General features: G+C 39.3%; 1 protein-coding gene across 1 annotated transcript in view; it reads right to left on the bottom strand.

Annotated features, from left to right (window-relative positions):
- Positions 1–1,140: 1,140 nt before the first annotated feature.
- cachd1 (cache domain containing 1) overlaps positions 1,141–16,064 on the bottom strand; it is a 130,535-nt gene continuing 115,611 nt past the window's right edge. The window contains exons 25-27 of the mRNA XM_041791063.1: positions 13,956–14,033; positions 13,750–13,851; positions 1,141–3,340 (exon numbers count right to left, since the gene is read on the bottom strand). Of these exons, the coding sequence (XP_041646997.1) occupies positions 3,090–3,340; positions 13,750–13,851; positions 13,956–14,033 (431 nt within the window). The 3' untranslated portion in view covers positions 1,141–3,089. The remainder of the gene's footprint in view (positions 3,341–13,749; positions 13,852–13,955; positions 14,034–16,064) is intronic.

Raw genomic sequence — 16,064 nt, 5'->3', positions numbered from 1 at the left:
AGAATGAGGAATCTTTTCCAAGATGAATTGGCTGGATTTCATGTCTGTCACTAGGCAGATCCATCTTGAAAAACTCCAATCTGACAAATTATGCCACGGACCTGACCAATCAGGATCATCTGAGGAGTGTTAGTTGTACTGGGAGAGGGTAGCAATGGCTGCTGACAGTGTTGCATTTAGCTTAGATGTAACTATAGTACAGTGTCAGGTTGAAAAGAACTGTGCCACATTTATTTATCAAAACTAGAGCAAAGAGCCACACTGAAAGCTCATCTTAGATATTTTTTCGCACTTCTCCTAAGCACCCTCAGCATTAGATTTATCCAACAACAAGCTTCTCAGTTTATAAATTATGGCAGCACCTGTCTGTCAAGCTCAGGTTACAACTACAGCTGGGCATGTTTACTACCTCATTTTGGCCTGTAGTGACTCGACAGACAGTCCTGCCCTTCCCAAACATTTTGTATGGGAGGTTTCCCAGAAGAATGTGAAATACATTCATGCTATGGATACATAAAACAGTCTGTCTGGCTTGTCAAGTTAATTTGCAGCAGCTGTGGACCTGGAAATTTTATCCTTGAAATGATGAGTCAGTTTAGTGTCTTGTCCACCATTGCTATGGGTAAAGCTGGCTATCATTAGCCCCGCCTCTTCCTGATTTTGATTGGTCGTGAGGGAGGTGTGACATTGATGAGCGCAGTGCTGTTCCAAAGCTTGAACTTTCTCCAACTTATATGGCTGTTATTGCAGCAATTGCAGCATTTTTTTTCTCAGACCGCTGAGTGCTGAGTAAGGGGACTATGTAGGTTTTGTATGTGCTGCCAGCAGCTGCAGACTTAGGCCCGTACAACATCTGGCCAGGGGGAGCAGTGTAAGGGATGACTTGAGAATATAGTCTTAAGAGGCTGTTGTGAAACCCTTTCATCAAAACTAAGTGGCAGCCTTTGTGGTTAGAAAATAAAGCCAACCCAAAATTGCAAAAAAAAAACCCAAAACTGCAGTTCCACAAATGTCCACTTGAGGCAGACTGTAGAAGCACCATAAGTCACATAAACACCCATGTTTAAATGCCAATTTTTATAGAAGAATTAAAGATGTTTACAGTGTGGCTCTGAATGTTATTTTGTTTAGAATAGTCGATATCTTTAAAGGCTCACACTGCTGTTTTGGTTTTTAAAAAAGTTAATTATAATTCGAGGATGGCCAATATGACTATAAGCCAAGAAGTAGCGTGTAGCAGGCTTTAAGGAGGCTAATCTGGGACATTATTGACCACCATGGATTGCTACAAAAGCCTACTTCAGTGACTACATGGCTGACATTACTTGGATATCATTTAATATTATCGATAGTCTATGATCAATACTCATCTGGAGGACTCTGGATCATGAAAGCTCTCCACTGTGGTCTCACTATGTACCACCATGCATGAAAGGGTTAAATGACATTCAATGTGTCATTACAAGAAATTAGTTTGGGGCCATTTTCACTCATTACAAGCAATTCAGCCCTCATCTCTAGCATAAGAGGTTTATCAAGGCTTCTCAGGTGAGTGTGCAGAGTGTTTTGAGATATTTTAGCAAAGAAACTGAACAAACACACTTGATTAAATTTGAGTTTTTGCAGTGTTGTTAAACCAGAGTCATATACAAAAGATATTTTGAGTGGTTAACCACACAGGAGCCGACAGATGGATTTAAACCTCTGTACAACAACAGCAGCGCCTCTTCATCTTTCACTCTCTCAGAGAGAGGGAGACTCCATCTCTGGCATCCCTGGAAAATTCAGCTTGATTTTCTGTTTTTTTTTTTAAATCCAGCTTGCAACCTAAACATTGATACAGTTTTAGCCCGGCCTCAGAGGCAAAAATGATGCGGTCAAAGGAACTGCTTTTATCCACTCAGGTAGGACAGAAGGGACAGCACTTTGACCAGGAAATTCCTGCTTTTTATTTGACCAGAATAGATGTGATTTTAACTCACATTTGAGGAAGGTCAGGCTGTTTCAAAAACATTTCTGTTCTCTAGAATAAGCAGTTATTTCTATTGAAAAAGGCTGCTTAGAACAGGTTTCTTGTGATTGAGAATGAGAAAAATACAAAGATGATCAATAAAGTTGCTTAGCTTCTGATGGGAAAATTAGTCCTGTTTGTTTTACCACTGATTCTCTTCTCAACCAGTCATGAGTTTTTAGGGAAAAAAGTGAAATCATCAGCCCTAAATGTGACAGCCAGTGGTTCGTTACGCATCACATATTCTGACTACTCCGGCTGTGTTAGCTACAGCTGCTTGCTCATCTGTCCTGACAATCTACCTCTTTAATAAATAGTAGAAAAATAATCATTTCCTCCTTTAAGTGTTTCTTCCTATCTTTAGCTGGATTATTGAAGACTTGTTTGTACTTTGAAGCACACAAACATGACGAAAATGTCCAAATGTATTTCCAAAGCCAGCACAGAAAACTTTTCTGTCTGTGTGAAGAAGCAACAGAATCCCATTTTAGCTCCCAATCTGTTGGAAACTGAAGTTTACTGTTCTTATGAGATGCTTTTGCAAACATGCAAGTCCTTTGTCCTCATCCTGCTGCCATGAGCTATGTTAATGTCCTGTTAATTATCCTCTCGCCTCCATGTGGAAAAGAAGATATTTGTCCCAAAACAAACAGCTTCCAGTTGTGTCTTTTCCTCAATAAATGGACTCAAACACTGTTTTAATTTGTTCCCAAAGGTTGTTATGTGCTCTTGAAGAGTCCAGGATGCCAAATTCCTCTAAAAAGAGTTTAAAACTCCCATCTGATTATGTCAACTGGCCCAGATCTGGTAATTTGATGTATAAAATATGAGTACACATGCTAGATCCTGAACCAGGTTGAAAAAAAAGGGTTGAGATTAAGATGCTGGCACAATGAGACCATGAAGGGAACACCCAACCATACATGACGGAGGTCCCAGCAGCACTATGATGCTGTTGTTGGAGTCCAGCAGTCTGTCTCCCTCTGTCAGTTCGTCCTGACAGCATCGTCTGCACAAACGTCTTTTAAAGGAGTCACTATTGAAAATAATCAAAAAAGAGTTCCCGCTGCGCTGTAGATCAGCACTCTGCATCCACGCTGTGCACGGTGACCGCGGCCTGCAGGTGATGCGTGTGCGTGTGCAGCGGGTGGTGGTGCGTGTGCGTATGCCGGTAGGGGTGAAACTTGTGGCTGAGTAACGCCGCCGTCTGAGGAGGCGTGTCCAGGTCCAAGTCGTCGTCGTGGTTACCGACGTCTACGCCTGCTGACAGCGGGTCGTTGTTTCCTGGTGGATTCTCGCTGTCCTCCTGTGGACTCATGGTGCTGTAGCCTGAGGACGAAAATATGCGAAAGTTGGGATTAAGACTGAGCATGTGTACATGCACTCGAATACACAGATTGTTATCCGACTCCTGGAGTTACCTGATTAATTGAATAGTCATATAAACCACAAAACCTGATATGCTGAAGCAGATAAAAGCCATTACTGGATTATGAATAATCAGGTAGTCTCTGAGCCTCTTTGACATATACAAAATTACTCATTTTGACTCAGCTTGCATCCCCAATGTGAGAGCACAAAGTTAAGAAAAAAACAAAACAAGCTTTACGGCACATGACTGACGCTGAGAGCTAACACCGCCAATATTAGCAGAACAGCTAATGAGTCAGGACCAACACACCCCAGCTGCACCAGTGTTCCCAATGGTGGCTGCACAGAAGATAAAGCCAGAAAAAAGCTGGTTTTGATGTTTCATGTTTAAAAAAAAAAATCAACTTTTGAAAAAAAAAATCACCTAAACAACTTCTCTACTTGAGAGACTGAGTCAGATGTAAAGCAACTATAGACAACTCAACAGTTGCCATGCATGTCTGATACCATGTGAAGCATTAAAGACACCACAGAAGGAACTAGTGAGCAGATGACACCCTGCAGTCAAAGAGTGAACAGAAACCGTCATGTGAATACACAGTAACAAACAATGTCTCTGAACGAACAACAAGCTCTCTGATGGCACTTTGACAACTAAATATCCCCACTGGGCGTTTATTTCTCCCTGTTTCCAGCTTATGCATACAATTTGGAACAAAAGGAAGCACATATATTTATGACCTCTTTCCTGCTCATCTTGCACATACGTCTAGCTCGAGGACATGAGAGCAGAAGCCAATATGGTAGTTAGGAAACACTGGTAAGTGGATCAGTGGGAGGGCTGTGCTGCAGCCTTTGAAAGAAAAAAGGGATTACTGGGTCAGAGAAAAAGTAAATAACAGATTGAACATAAAGAGACAAATATTTTATAACCCTCAACTGATTGGATGATTTACCCCCGAGTATTGGACAGTGTGGGTTATTAGTCATGTAGTCAGCTTGTACAAAGCTTTCAGCTGGACATTTTCATCGTATTTAATCACTCACTTATAACCCAGCTCATATGACTTGTAATAATTACTTAGTCTTAAAAAAAGTCCTTTGGGAATTTTTCAACTTGACAAGTGAAACAAGGAACTATAGATCAGGAAAATATAGATATGGCAACACAATTGCCCTGATTTGTGATACAATTATGAATTTGCATGGGCCAATTTATGGAATTCTAATATTTTTTCAAAGAAATCTTCCTACCAATTTGACTCCCGTCATCACTACTTCATGACACTTAAAGTACTGAATGGGAGTTAATTGGCCAAAGGAGTTGATAACAAGATAAAGAGAAGAAGAGACGGCGAAATGTTGGACAGCGGAGAAAGGAATTTCAAAGGTGGCAGACATAAATCTAACACCTAAGTGGAGAGAATAAGTCCAGTATCCCTGAACTTCACTTTTTCGGGGGCATTATATATTCTCCAGTTCATCAGATATGATGCATCATTACATGATCGACTTGCAATACATGACTTTTCACAGAACTGTATTGTGAGACTATCATACTTGACCTATCACTAAGCCTGACCTTTCCACACCACAAGCTTATCTCATTTCTTGCTGCTTTGCACTCAGATTTTTGGCACATAGACCTCTATAGAAATGCATTCAAATTTTACCAGTTTTATAGAAATTTACACTCTTATAACTTTGAAAAATGGCCAAACAATGTGCATGGAGTAAATGCAACACTGATATGAGGTATCATTCCCTAAACTTCCCTTAGACACAATAAAGAGTCTCTACTGGATTTAGCTATGTGTCAGACCACATAGTCAGCTCCACATAAAGATCAACAAGGATGTCCAGGTTTGTTCGAGGGCAACAGTGTTAGAAAAGTTTTTTGCAAGGTAACAAGTAGACATAACTTCATTAATTATGTTGATAATAATGTGTAATGTGTAATATCAACTTTGTTGCAAACTTTACACAGCTTTATGCAGTCTCCATTTGCAAACATTTGCGATACAAAATGAGTCGTTCCACAGAGCGAGACTTCAAGCGTGGTACTGGGATAAGATGCCTACTTTGCAATAAGATGGTTTCATCCCTGCTGGATTTTCCACAGTCAACTGTCAGTGATACTATTAGAAAGTGGAAATATTTAGGAACAACAGCAGCTCAGACATGAAGCAAAGGAAGACCACACATAAATCAAGAGTGGGGTCACTGTCTGCTAAGGTGCATGGTGTGTAAAGGTTTGGGCAACATGCCAAGTCTGAGTGTGCTAAAGGGGCAGGAATTAGCAATAGGTATATTGTGGGTTGAGTATTACTTACTGTAAATGTATCTCACTGTATCACAAGTTACCCTAGGAGTCCCAACTTTTCAAACAAACTAGTACAAAATCAGTTATTACAGTTAAGCTAATAACTCCATCAAGTTTGTTTGCATCTTAGATAAGCTTTCTAAACGGAGTGCTGTCCCTTCAAACATCTGGCATAAAGAATGCAAGGATAAAAAATGTGAGAAAGCTGCTAGAATACTACACTGGGTTTCTCATTACTCTGACTTTACACCAGCCAAACTAGACAGAAGATTTAAACAATGGATCAATAAGGAAATCACATCCTATTGTTCTATATCAAATAATAAAGGTTTGAGGTCCTTTGGACTGTCAAGAACTTATAATTTAGAGAGGCAGGATTTCTACAGGTATCTACACTTAAGAACTTACTTTGAAAAACACATCAAAAATACTGAAGAGGAGGAGGTGTGTCTGATAAAGATTTTTGTTGACATAATTAACGGTAATTCTAACAAAAAAAAAAAAAAAGATCTCCAGAATCTACTCTTCTCTACAGCTGGATAGGGGTCTTTTCACACTGTATGTCAAAGCTGGATGGCAGAAAGTAGCTTATATAAAACTGACTGAAGAGGAATGGCTAAACATATGTAAAATGCAGTCGACCACGTCAGGCTCCCTCTTGTGGAGAGAATACACCTGGAAAAACATTTTAAGGTATTTTATCACCCCTAAAATCAAACAAATACAAAATAAAACAAACAAGAGTATGGTCAATGCAAGAGAATGTGTGGTAACATGTCTGCAGATCATTTTCATATATTTTGGGGTTGTCCTGTTATTTCTTCTTACTGGGTGGATATTATGACTGCAATGAGATCTATCATCAGTTCTGAGCTTTACTTTTCTTTCAATGCTGTGTATTCGGGAAATCTGTCAACTGGACTTAAGAAACAAGATAGGTACTTATTACAAATACTACTAGCTGGTAGTAGAAAGGCAATTACCCGGAAATGGTTGAATAAGGAACCTCCAACGAGCGAGTGGAAGGAAATAATTCAGGACATGTATAAAATGAAACAAATGACATTCTCTCTACGATATGCTACCAAAAAAGGGGGAAAATACTGAAAAAAACACCATAAACTAAAGTGATGTCTTTGTTCTTTGTGAAATCTGATCTGGAATAACACTCAGGAGCCTTTTAAGCACAAGGGACATTATTTGACTTGTAAAAGGAGACTAAGGATATTCTGACTTGCGCACCTTACTGTAACCTTACTGTAAATTTTTATTTATTTTATTTTGTATGTAGTTTAAGATCAATATTATGTGCTGACAAAACATTCTGTCTGTTGTGATGACCCTGCCTGTTTATTGTTGCATGTGTTTGTTATAAAAACAAAAGTATAAAAATAAAGTATATAAAAAAAGTTTGTTTGCATCTATTTAAATTTTTATAAGAAAATCACTGCTGATCTCAAGGACAAAATACTTGCTCTACATTGATGCTAAGCATAACTGTGTGTCATTTGGAAGCCAAATATATATATATATATATGTAGCGCTTGCAGTAGGATTTATTATTATTTCCATGCTACAAACATCTAAAAGCCAAACAGCTAAACCATCAGATTAGGTGTCTGAATATCTCATTATAGTTCTAATGGCAGAAGGGTTCCTATTATCTTGTAGATGGCTTGTAATGCCTAATGCTCAGTAATTCCACAGTTGAGCCAAGACACAAAAAGGAAGAGAAGGTTGAGGAAAGGATGAAGACTTCACAGAATTCCCAGACTTTGAGAATGCAAATTCCAGCACAGTTTATCCTTTGTCGTCCCCAATGAGCCTGAGTTTAAGGCCAGTCTGCTGCTAACTGTGTCCTTTAGATGGTTTTTGGCTGCACAAGGTGAGAAAGAAACAATCTTAAGAGATGTGGAGAGATTTGGTTAGAAAGGCTTCAACCACCATGCCTCCTTGAGATATACTCCACGTTTCTTACACACCATAATTGGACCTGTGAGATTTCGCAACACTTTCTGAGACTTCTTCTTCTGACAGGTGGAGACAAGTAAAATCCTCGAAATGAATGCAGGCTAGTGGACTTAAGGTTATTAGACACTTAGACAAACTGACTGACAACTCTATTTAAAAAGAAAGTCCAAAATTTTAAAGTTATATTGAAGGAGATTTAAACCAATAGATCCTATGTATCTATTTTTTTCATTCATTGATTCATTTTTTTAGATTAAGCATACAAATAATCTTAAAGAAACATCCTGTTTATGTAGTGCTTTTCAAAGAAATGCCCCAGTAGGCAAGGAAATGTTTACAGTTAAAAATAGCAGCATATTGTATATTTTTTGTTTTACCTAAAACTGTACAGTAATTTATCATAGGATAAACAGTGCATCCAGAAAGTATTCAGACCCCCTTCCCTTTTTTCAATTTTGTTATGATGCAGCCTGATCTCATTAATCTACACTCAGCACCCCATCATAAAAAAGTGAAAACAGAATTGTAGAAATTTTCTTAAATTTGTAAAAAAACAAACAAACAAACAAACAAAAAAAAAACAACAAAACCTTGAAATATCACACTGACAAAAGCATTCAGATCCTTTGCCAACACATCTGAAATTTAGTTCAGGTTCCTCCCATTTCTCTGGATCTTGGCTGAGATGTTTCTACACCTTTATTAGAGTCCACCTATGGTAAATTAAATTGATTGGACATGATTTGGAAAAGCACACACCTCTCTATAGAAGGCCTCACAGCTGACATGGATATCAGAGCAAAAACCAAGCCATGAGGTCAAAGGAACTGTCTGCAGAGCTCAGAGACAGGATTGTTGGAAGGCACAGATCTGGGGAAGACAAAAAAAAGTTCCCCCAAGAGTTGGTTGCCTGGCCACATTGAGAGGTGACCAAAACCTGATGATCACTTTAAGTTCCAGAGATCCTGTGCAGAGAAAGGACAAAGCTCCAGGAGGACAACCATCACTGCATCCATTCTGTGACATAGGCTTACAGCACAGTGGCCAGAAGGAAGCATCTCCTCAGTGCAAAACACATGAAAGCACAGTTGGAGTTTGCAAAAACTCCAAATGAAAGCCAAGTAGGCAGAACATTCATCTTGTTGTTTTTAAACCATTTCTGTTTAGCTTGTGCTGTATGCTTCAGCTCATTATCTTGCTGGAGCTTGCAATTTTTTCCACTTTCTTCCACTTGACCATGAAGTCTCCCACATGCCTTTTGGCAAACTCGTTGAAAGTTAATCAAGTTTTCTCCAACAGTGTTTTTTTCTCTGCCACTCTCCCATTAAGCTTTGACTGGTGAAGAACCAGGGCAACTGGTGTAGTATGCTGTCTCTCCCATCTCAGCTGCTGAAGCTTGTAACTCCTTCACAGTAGTCATAGGCGTCTTGGTGGACTCTCTCACTAGTCTCCTTGCAGTTTCTGAGGATGGCCTGATCAGAGCATCTTAATGATGGATTCAACTGAACTCTAGGGGATGTTCAGTGCCTTGGAATTTTTTTTGGATCAATCCCCTGACTTATACTCTTTAATAACCTTTTCTCTTTTCTTGGAGTGTTTCTTTGTCTTCATGGTGTAGTGGTAGCCAGGAATACTGATTAGCAAGTGACTGGGTGTTATACAAAAGCATCTTTATACTACCATCACTTGAGACACAATCACTGCACTCAGGTGATCCCCATCTCACTAACTGTGAGACTACTAGCTCTAATTGGCTGGACCTCTGTTGAATTAGGTCAGAATATTTCTGCAATTACTTATTTTACCTTACAGATTTTTAAATAATTGGCATTACTTTAGAGAAATCTGTTTTTACTTTGACATTAAAGAGATTATTTTGCTTTTTTTTTGCTAAATTATATTAACCATGGTTGACTTATAAAATAAGAGGAGTCAAACATCCAAGGGAGTGAATACTTTTTATAGACACTGTACTACATAAAGCAGCTGGTACATATACTCTATAAACCTGCTGCTTCATTCCTCACTGTAGATATTAATTATCCTGGACATTGCAGTTGTAAACATGAAGTAAACTCTTAAGTCACACAGTTTGTATACTATACAGATATATAGGAACCATATACAGTATTAATTTGACAGCTTATGCCTACATCCAGCCTGTGAGCTAATATCTCGGCTCAACAGGGACTTCTAGACAACTATCCACATGTATGCGTCACTTACTTAGCAGATGTAAAACCGAGATCTTTTACTGATCTGCATATAGTTATTCAGTGTTTTTTTCTCACACCCTTCAGCAGCATGAGTGAGTGGACTGTGGGAGGAGGAGACCTTTGGCCGAGCAAAAAAGAGCAGCAACTTTGAAGCATCAAGTTAGTGATGTATTTGGTTTAATCCCGACGGCCTCACACTCCCTCCCTCTATTATTTCTATCTCCTCCTTCTCTTTGTCCCTGTCCTCTTGCCCTTTTATTTCACTCTTATTTCCCCTCTTTCATCATTTTTTAGCATCTCTAGGTCCCTCCACTTGTCCTCCATGATTCTTTCCCATCCGTAGTTACACAATATGGGATACATCTTTTCTGTCTGTTCACAGAGATCGCTCTTTCATGTCGCTCTTTTGAATCTTTGTTTCACTCTCTTTGCGATTATAAACCTTTGAAAGAGGAGTCTTTTGGACTTTTTATGCAATATTAAACTGTCATAGATTAGTTGGTGGTGATGAATTGATCAGGCTTGCAAAAATGTATTAAACAGCCTAGAAAATGAAGGTAATAAGAGTCAGAAAATGTTTGAATAAATAATTATTTCTCCCATTTCCTGCAGCTTCATCTCCCATCTCTTTCTCCTCCCTGCTTTTAAGAGTGATACAGTAAACAACACATATGTGACAAGCTCTCACTCATATCTTTGTTTCACTTTAGCCCACTCTCTCCTCTTCATCCTCGTTTTTCCCTGGCATCATCAGTTATGCAACAAGTATCGGAGACTCTCACTGCCAGGAAGTGGAGTGATGCCATATGTAGGTGGCAAGAGCCTGCGTGGGTGAAACTGTCCGTCCACGCTTATCGAGTGTCAGACATACAAGTTGTACAATCAGTTACGGTGAACATGAGCAACTCTCCCAGAGCTAGAGATGAGAGAAGACGAGGTTCTGAGCTGTGATATAATGAAAAGAACAAGCCAGGAGCTGAACCACGGCCAAAGAACAGAGAGATAACTGAGGATTTCACACTGAGATTTAGAGAGATTACACCTAAGCCCCACATTTGAATATTTTGACAGTGTAGCTAAAATTGACCTTGAAGAGTTTTTGTACCATGACACATTAGTAAAAATTAATCTGATTTATCAGATTGATTTCCATAAACACAGTGCCAAACTCTCATGGGTTTACGAGACAACGGTGGCCTGTTGCACCAGCTATGTCTAAGTTCTGTCTTAGGTTATGGTCCACATTCAACCCTGCATTGAAACTACTGGGAGTTGTGCTGCTGTCTTGTTGCACTAAGAAGACACAGGGTTTTAATCAACAAACATCAACAATATCATATGTAAAAATGTCAAAGTATTGTGATTATATATAGCCTACACCTAAAGTAATACAACAACAGTGATGCTGAGTGGTGAAAATATCAATAATCTGAGGTATTTTAACTGTACTTAATAGTTGGAGAGCTAAAATTATCTCTGCACATGGAAGCAAAAGTGTGAATCCCAAAGTCATCATACAGATCTAAAGGATGCAATCTTTCATTGACAACACACTGCTGACACCAAACAGCCACTAAAACCCTCTGCTTCCTCATCTTCCAAACTAGCAAAACCCACAGAAGTAATACAGCTGCAGTGGTTCAGCAATTCATAACAAGTCATTAGTTGTACAGTCCTTTTACAGCTCAAGCTTTGTATTGCCTTTTATTCCCAGGCTTTGCAGGTAGAATCTGCTACAAAAAAGGTCCCTCTTTATAACTCAAGACTTTAATTCTAGTCCTGTCACAAGAAAAATCTGCATTAATGAGAGACACACTATTGTAAAACACAGCCTTTCTATTATCATAGCAAGGACTTAAAAAAAGAGAATGAACTTTTACATTAACAACTGACAAGCAAATAAATTCAGTCTGCTGGAGTGGCATCAAACCTGCTTGAATCTAAAGGCCTTTGCACAGTCAGCTTTTTTCATCCAAATCTTTCACACACAAAACCCCCCCAAAAACTAGCTCATGTAGGTCTAATCACATTTGCACACTGATGCCGTAATTTTGTCTGATATTTTTTTTTGGAAGAGGTTTGATTGTATGCGAACTTTCGCATCAGTTTAAGTTATTTAAATGGGTGATTGATGATCAGAAACAGTGCCTGCTGTTTTCTTCTCTCTCACACTGTAACCTCACTTTAAACACTGTGGTTTCCCAGTGCACTAAGTGGATATCAACATAGTATATATGACAGATAAAGGCATAAGTTTGTTCTTACAGCTACCTAATAGAGAATGAATTAAAAGTTGCTCTCCATCTCTCCAACTTGGCTCAGCAGTGACGTAGAAGCTGGTGCTGTATGAAGATCTCTGTCAGGATGGATGGATCCAGAGTGATTTTGAGGAGTGACAGAGCCACTGCAGCTCATCCCTGCTGCCTATTTTTGTTTGTTTGTAAGTTAAATTTTGGGTCCTTTTATACCTTATTGATAGAAAAGGACAGCGGATAGAGCTGAAAACAGGGATGAGAAGGTAGGAAATTGTACTTTGGAGACATGACCTAACTGCTAAGATTTTTGTGCCCCTTAACATCATTTTGTCAAGTGTTGTAAAAGACAAAAAGTTGTTATTATTAGAGTCATGATAATAATTATCACTATTACTATTTTCATGAGATATCCTACACTGTTTCACCCTGTCTGTGACATAAAGTCTGACTCTCCCTAAATATTTTTAAGATTTTAAGGTCAGTTTACCTTTACAGGAAGACAAACAGGAAAAGAGGGAAGAAAAGGGGGGAAGATGTGCGCCAAAGGGTTACGACAAAGAGTCAAAGCTGTGACTGATGAGTCTTTGGCTGTGGCTCCTTGTACATGAAGCTGCTGTTCTACTAACTAAGCTAAACTGATGCAAATGAAGAGTTATTTTGTATACTTTAAAACATTCAGCAGAACTTGTGTGTTTAAAACTGACATTCAGACAGCACAGGATGGGCCAGTTTTGTAACTGATGGATGATTCATTTTACAGGAAGTGGGTTATTTCAGGCTGTTGTATAAGAAAAACATGACGTAGGGACAAATATTGGTTGGATGTAAGAATAAATTCAACAGTAAGGATGCATTTGACCTAAGAAGATCGAACGGAAGTCAAAACTGGATCAAAGTCAAACTACTGCAGATGAAATTATTGATGCTTCTTCTTTAACTTGGTTAATTTAAAGCAGCTTCCTTTACATCCATGGTGACTCCAGCTTGACCTTTAAGTTTAAACCAGTCAGTCAGGTCAGAAAGGTTGAACTGTGTATGAACAACAGGAACTCCACAAATAGTTCTGCTTTGATGCAGCATTACAGACATTTCAGACACAACCCACACCGTTCCTGCTCCTTCTAAAGCTGATGTGCTGTATGGCATAATACATTCACACAACCTGAGCTTTTGAGCTGGGATTTTCCTGGTGACTAATATTCCTGTTAGTTAAACAGAGATATAAATTCAGACGAGCGGATGTGAAGGTAAGGAAATACTTCAGAAGTGTGCAGATATTTACATGATGAGCAGTGCTGACTCCTTTCAGACAGAGCAGGATCATAGTATCTGCTGGCTAACACTAGCTTTTGGTCCTCCCGGCAGGTTTATGTCCAAATGCCTGTGCTGGTTATGATTTCTGATATCAGGTGGTTTAATCCCCATCTTACCTTTAAAAGCCTACATACAACTTTATCTCCATTTTACTCATCTGAATCTAAATGCTGCCACATTACTCCTCTGAAATGCCACTTGTCCACTGCTACAGCTTTTTATGGTCAGATTCATCTCCTGTATTTATGTATTTTTATGTTGCATTATGAGATAAATCATTCGTCTCACCGTGGTCACTCTCTGTCCCGGACCGTCCCCAGTACCTTCGCCTTCGTTCAGGAGTGTGAGTGTGCCGCTCGATCACCGCAGCGATGAATCGAGTGTTACTGACTAAAAGGGAGCAGAAATCAATGATGAGTATTAATCTTCACAGTTTACAGTTTCTACTATGCAGCATGCGTTAATGTATCGACAGGATAGCAAACTCTACATACTTATTCCTCTGTCCTCGTGGCTGTCTTCATCCCTCTCATCTCTTTCATTGTCCAGGTTAGACATCCTCACTGACATTTCTGCAGAAACATGAAGGTAAAAGGAAGAAGGTGGGAAAAACACAGAGATGAGATACAAACGTATATAAAATATTTCATTTTGATTGCATTTATCTATTTATTTTTACACATCTCACACAAAGAACAACATAAAAAGTGAAGGCAAACAAAGAAAATAGGTTTGACAGCAAATGGATATAGGATAAGGTAAAGCATTGATAGAGTCCATATCCTTTTTCCATTTTTAATTAACTGTCAACATCAAAATAATTAATCAGCTCAAGCTTGACAGGTGTATTGCTCAGCAGCCAAGGTCAAGCTTGAAGACATCACTACTATCTGGGACTTTTGACTCCTAGTGATAGACTTGGAGACCACTGGTGGTTTCAGGCCCTTGGGGCATCCACAGCACAACCAGGGCTTGTTGCAACCCTACTGCCCTCCTGGACGCTATATGAGGCTGTGCTTTCTTACCACATCCACCTCTTCTTGAACCCAAAAAGTGTAGACTTTATTTTTGTAGCTGATTATTTCCCCATGGTAATATGCAAAGACATCCAGAACACGGCTAGGGTTGTGTAAATCCATCTTTCTGCCCGATGGTGCCCCCAGGTGGGCTTAATCGCCACATCTATGCCTTACTTGGGGCGACTGTGGCTCAGTAGGTAGAGTCTGTTGTCCAAGTACTGTATATTGTATATTGAGGCAAGAATGAACTCTTTGGCCTCAATTCTAAATGTTATGTCTGGATGAAAGCAGGCACCGCTCATCACCTGCCCAGTACCATCCCAAGGGTGAAGCAAGGTGGTGGCAGCATCATGCTGTGGGGGTATCATGCTGTGGGGCAGCAGGTACTGGGAGACTGGTCAGGGTTGAGGGAAAGCTGAAAAGAGCTAAACACATTGATATCCTCAATGAAAACCTGTTCTGCAGTGCTCAGGACTTCAGACTTGGCTGAAGGTTCACCTTCCAACATGACAATGACCCTAAGCACACAGCCAAGACAACACAGGAGTGGTTTAGGGTAAACTCAGTGAATGTCCTAAAGTGGCCGGGCCAGAGCCCTGACTTGAACATCTCTGGAGAGACCTGAAAATGGCTGACACATCACACCTGACTGAGCTTAGAAAGATTTGTAAAGAAGAATGGCAGAAAATCCCCAAATAGAAATGTGTTGTGCCATGATCAGAAAGACTAGAGGCATTAATCACTGTCAAAGGTGCTTGAACTTAGTGCTGAGTAAAGGATGTAAAAACTTATGTAAATGTGATATTTCAGCTGGTTTTTTTTTAATGAATTTGAAAAAAAAAAAATGTTTTCACTTTGTCATCATGGGGATACGGAGTGTAGATAAATAAGAGAAAAAAATCATTTAAATTATCTTAACATCAGGCTGCAAGTGCAAAAAGTGAAGGGGTTCTGAATACTTTCTGAATGTATTATGTGTTTGTAAATTTAGTGAGTGACTCCTTATACCAAACCAGTTAGCCTTATATGGAACTGATATTTTCTCAACCTGTGCAGATGTGGTTACTATACACAATGAAAGATCATTTAAATGTGACTCTGGCTGTATGTGTCTGACTGTGTTTGTGTCATTGGCACACATTCATACCCAACACACAAACAAAGCTAAACACAACAACTCCGGGCTAATTCCTCTGCCTAAAGCCTTGGTGCTAATGTAGCCACACTCTCTGCCATCTATTCCAAGTTGTTTACCAAACTATCAAACTGAAAGTGACTTGGACTCAAAAGTTTTAATGAGGTTGTAATCTAGTGTGATGGTTCTGTCAATAGCGTTGAGTAATTACACAAATCTCGGCTCAGCAGCTGCTGCTGATGCTAATGTCAGCTGTTTAACTCCAGCAGCAATTTCTGCACAGTTGCTTGTTAATCATGCTACTTTTAAACTTTGATATTTACAGAAATGCCAGTATATGATGGAAAATGTGAAGGTTAATATGAGCAGCAGCTGCTCTTACAGACTTGTTTCCCTTTTAGTCTTTGGACAGCAAAGGCCACATTAGATGGAAAATTCCTCAACAAATG

This window comes from Cheilinus undulatus, linkage group 7 (genome assembly GCF_018320785.1).
Source record: "Cheilinus undulatus linkage group 7, ASM1832078v1, whole genome shotgun sequence".
Classification (NCBI taxonomy): domain Eukaryota; kingdom Metazoa; phylum Chordata; class Actinopteri; order Labriformes; family Labridae; genus Cheilinus; species Cheilinus undulatus.
This window is presented reverse-complemented; position numbering and strand designations above follow the sequence as displayed.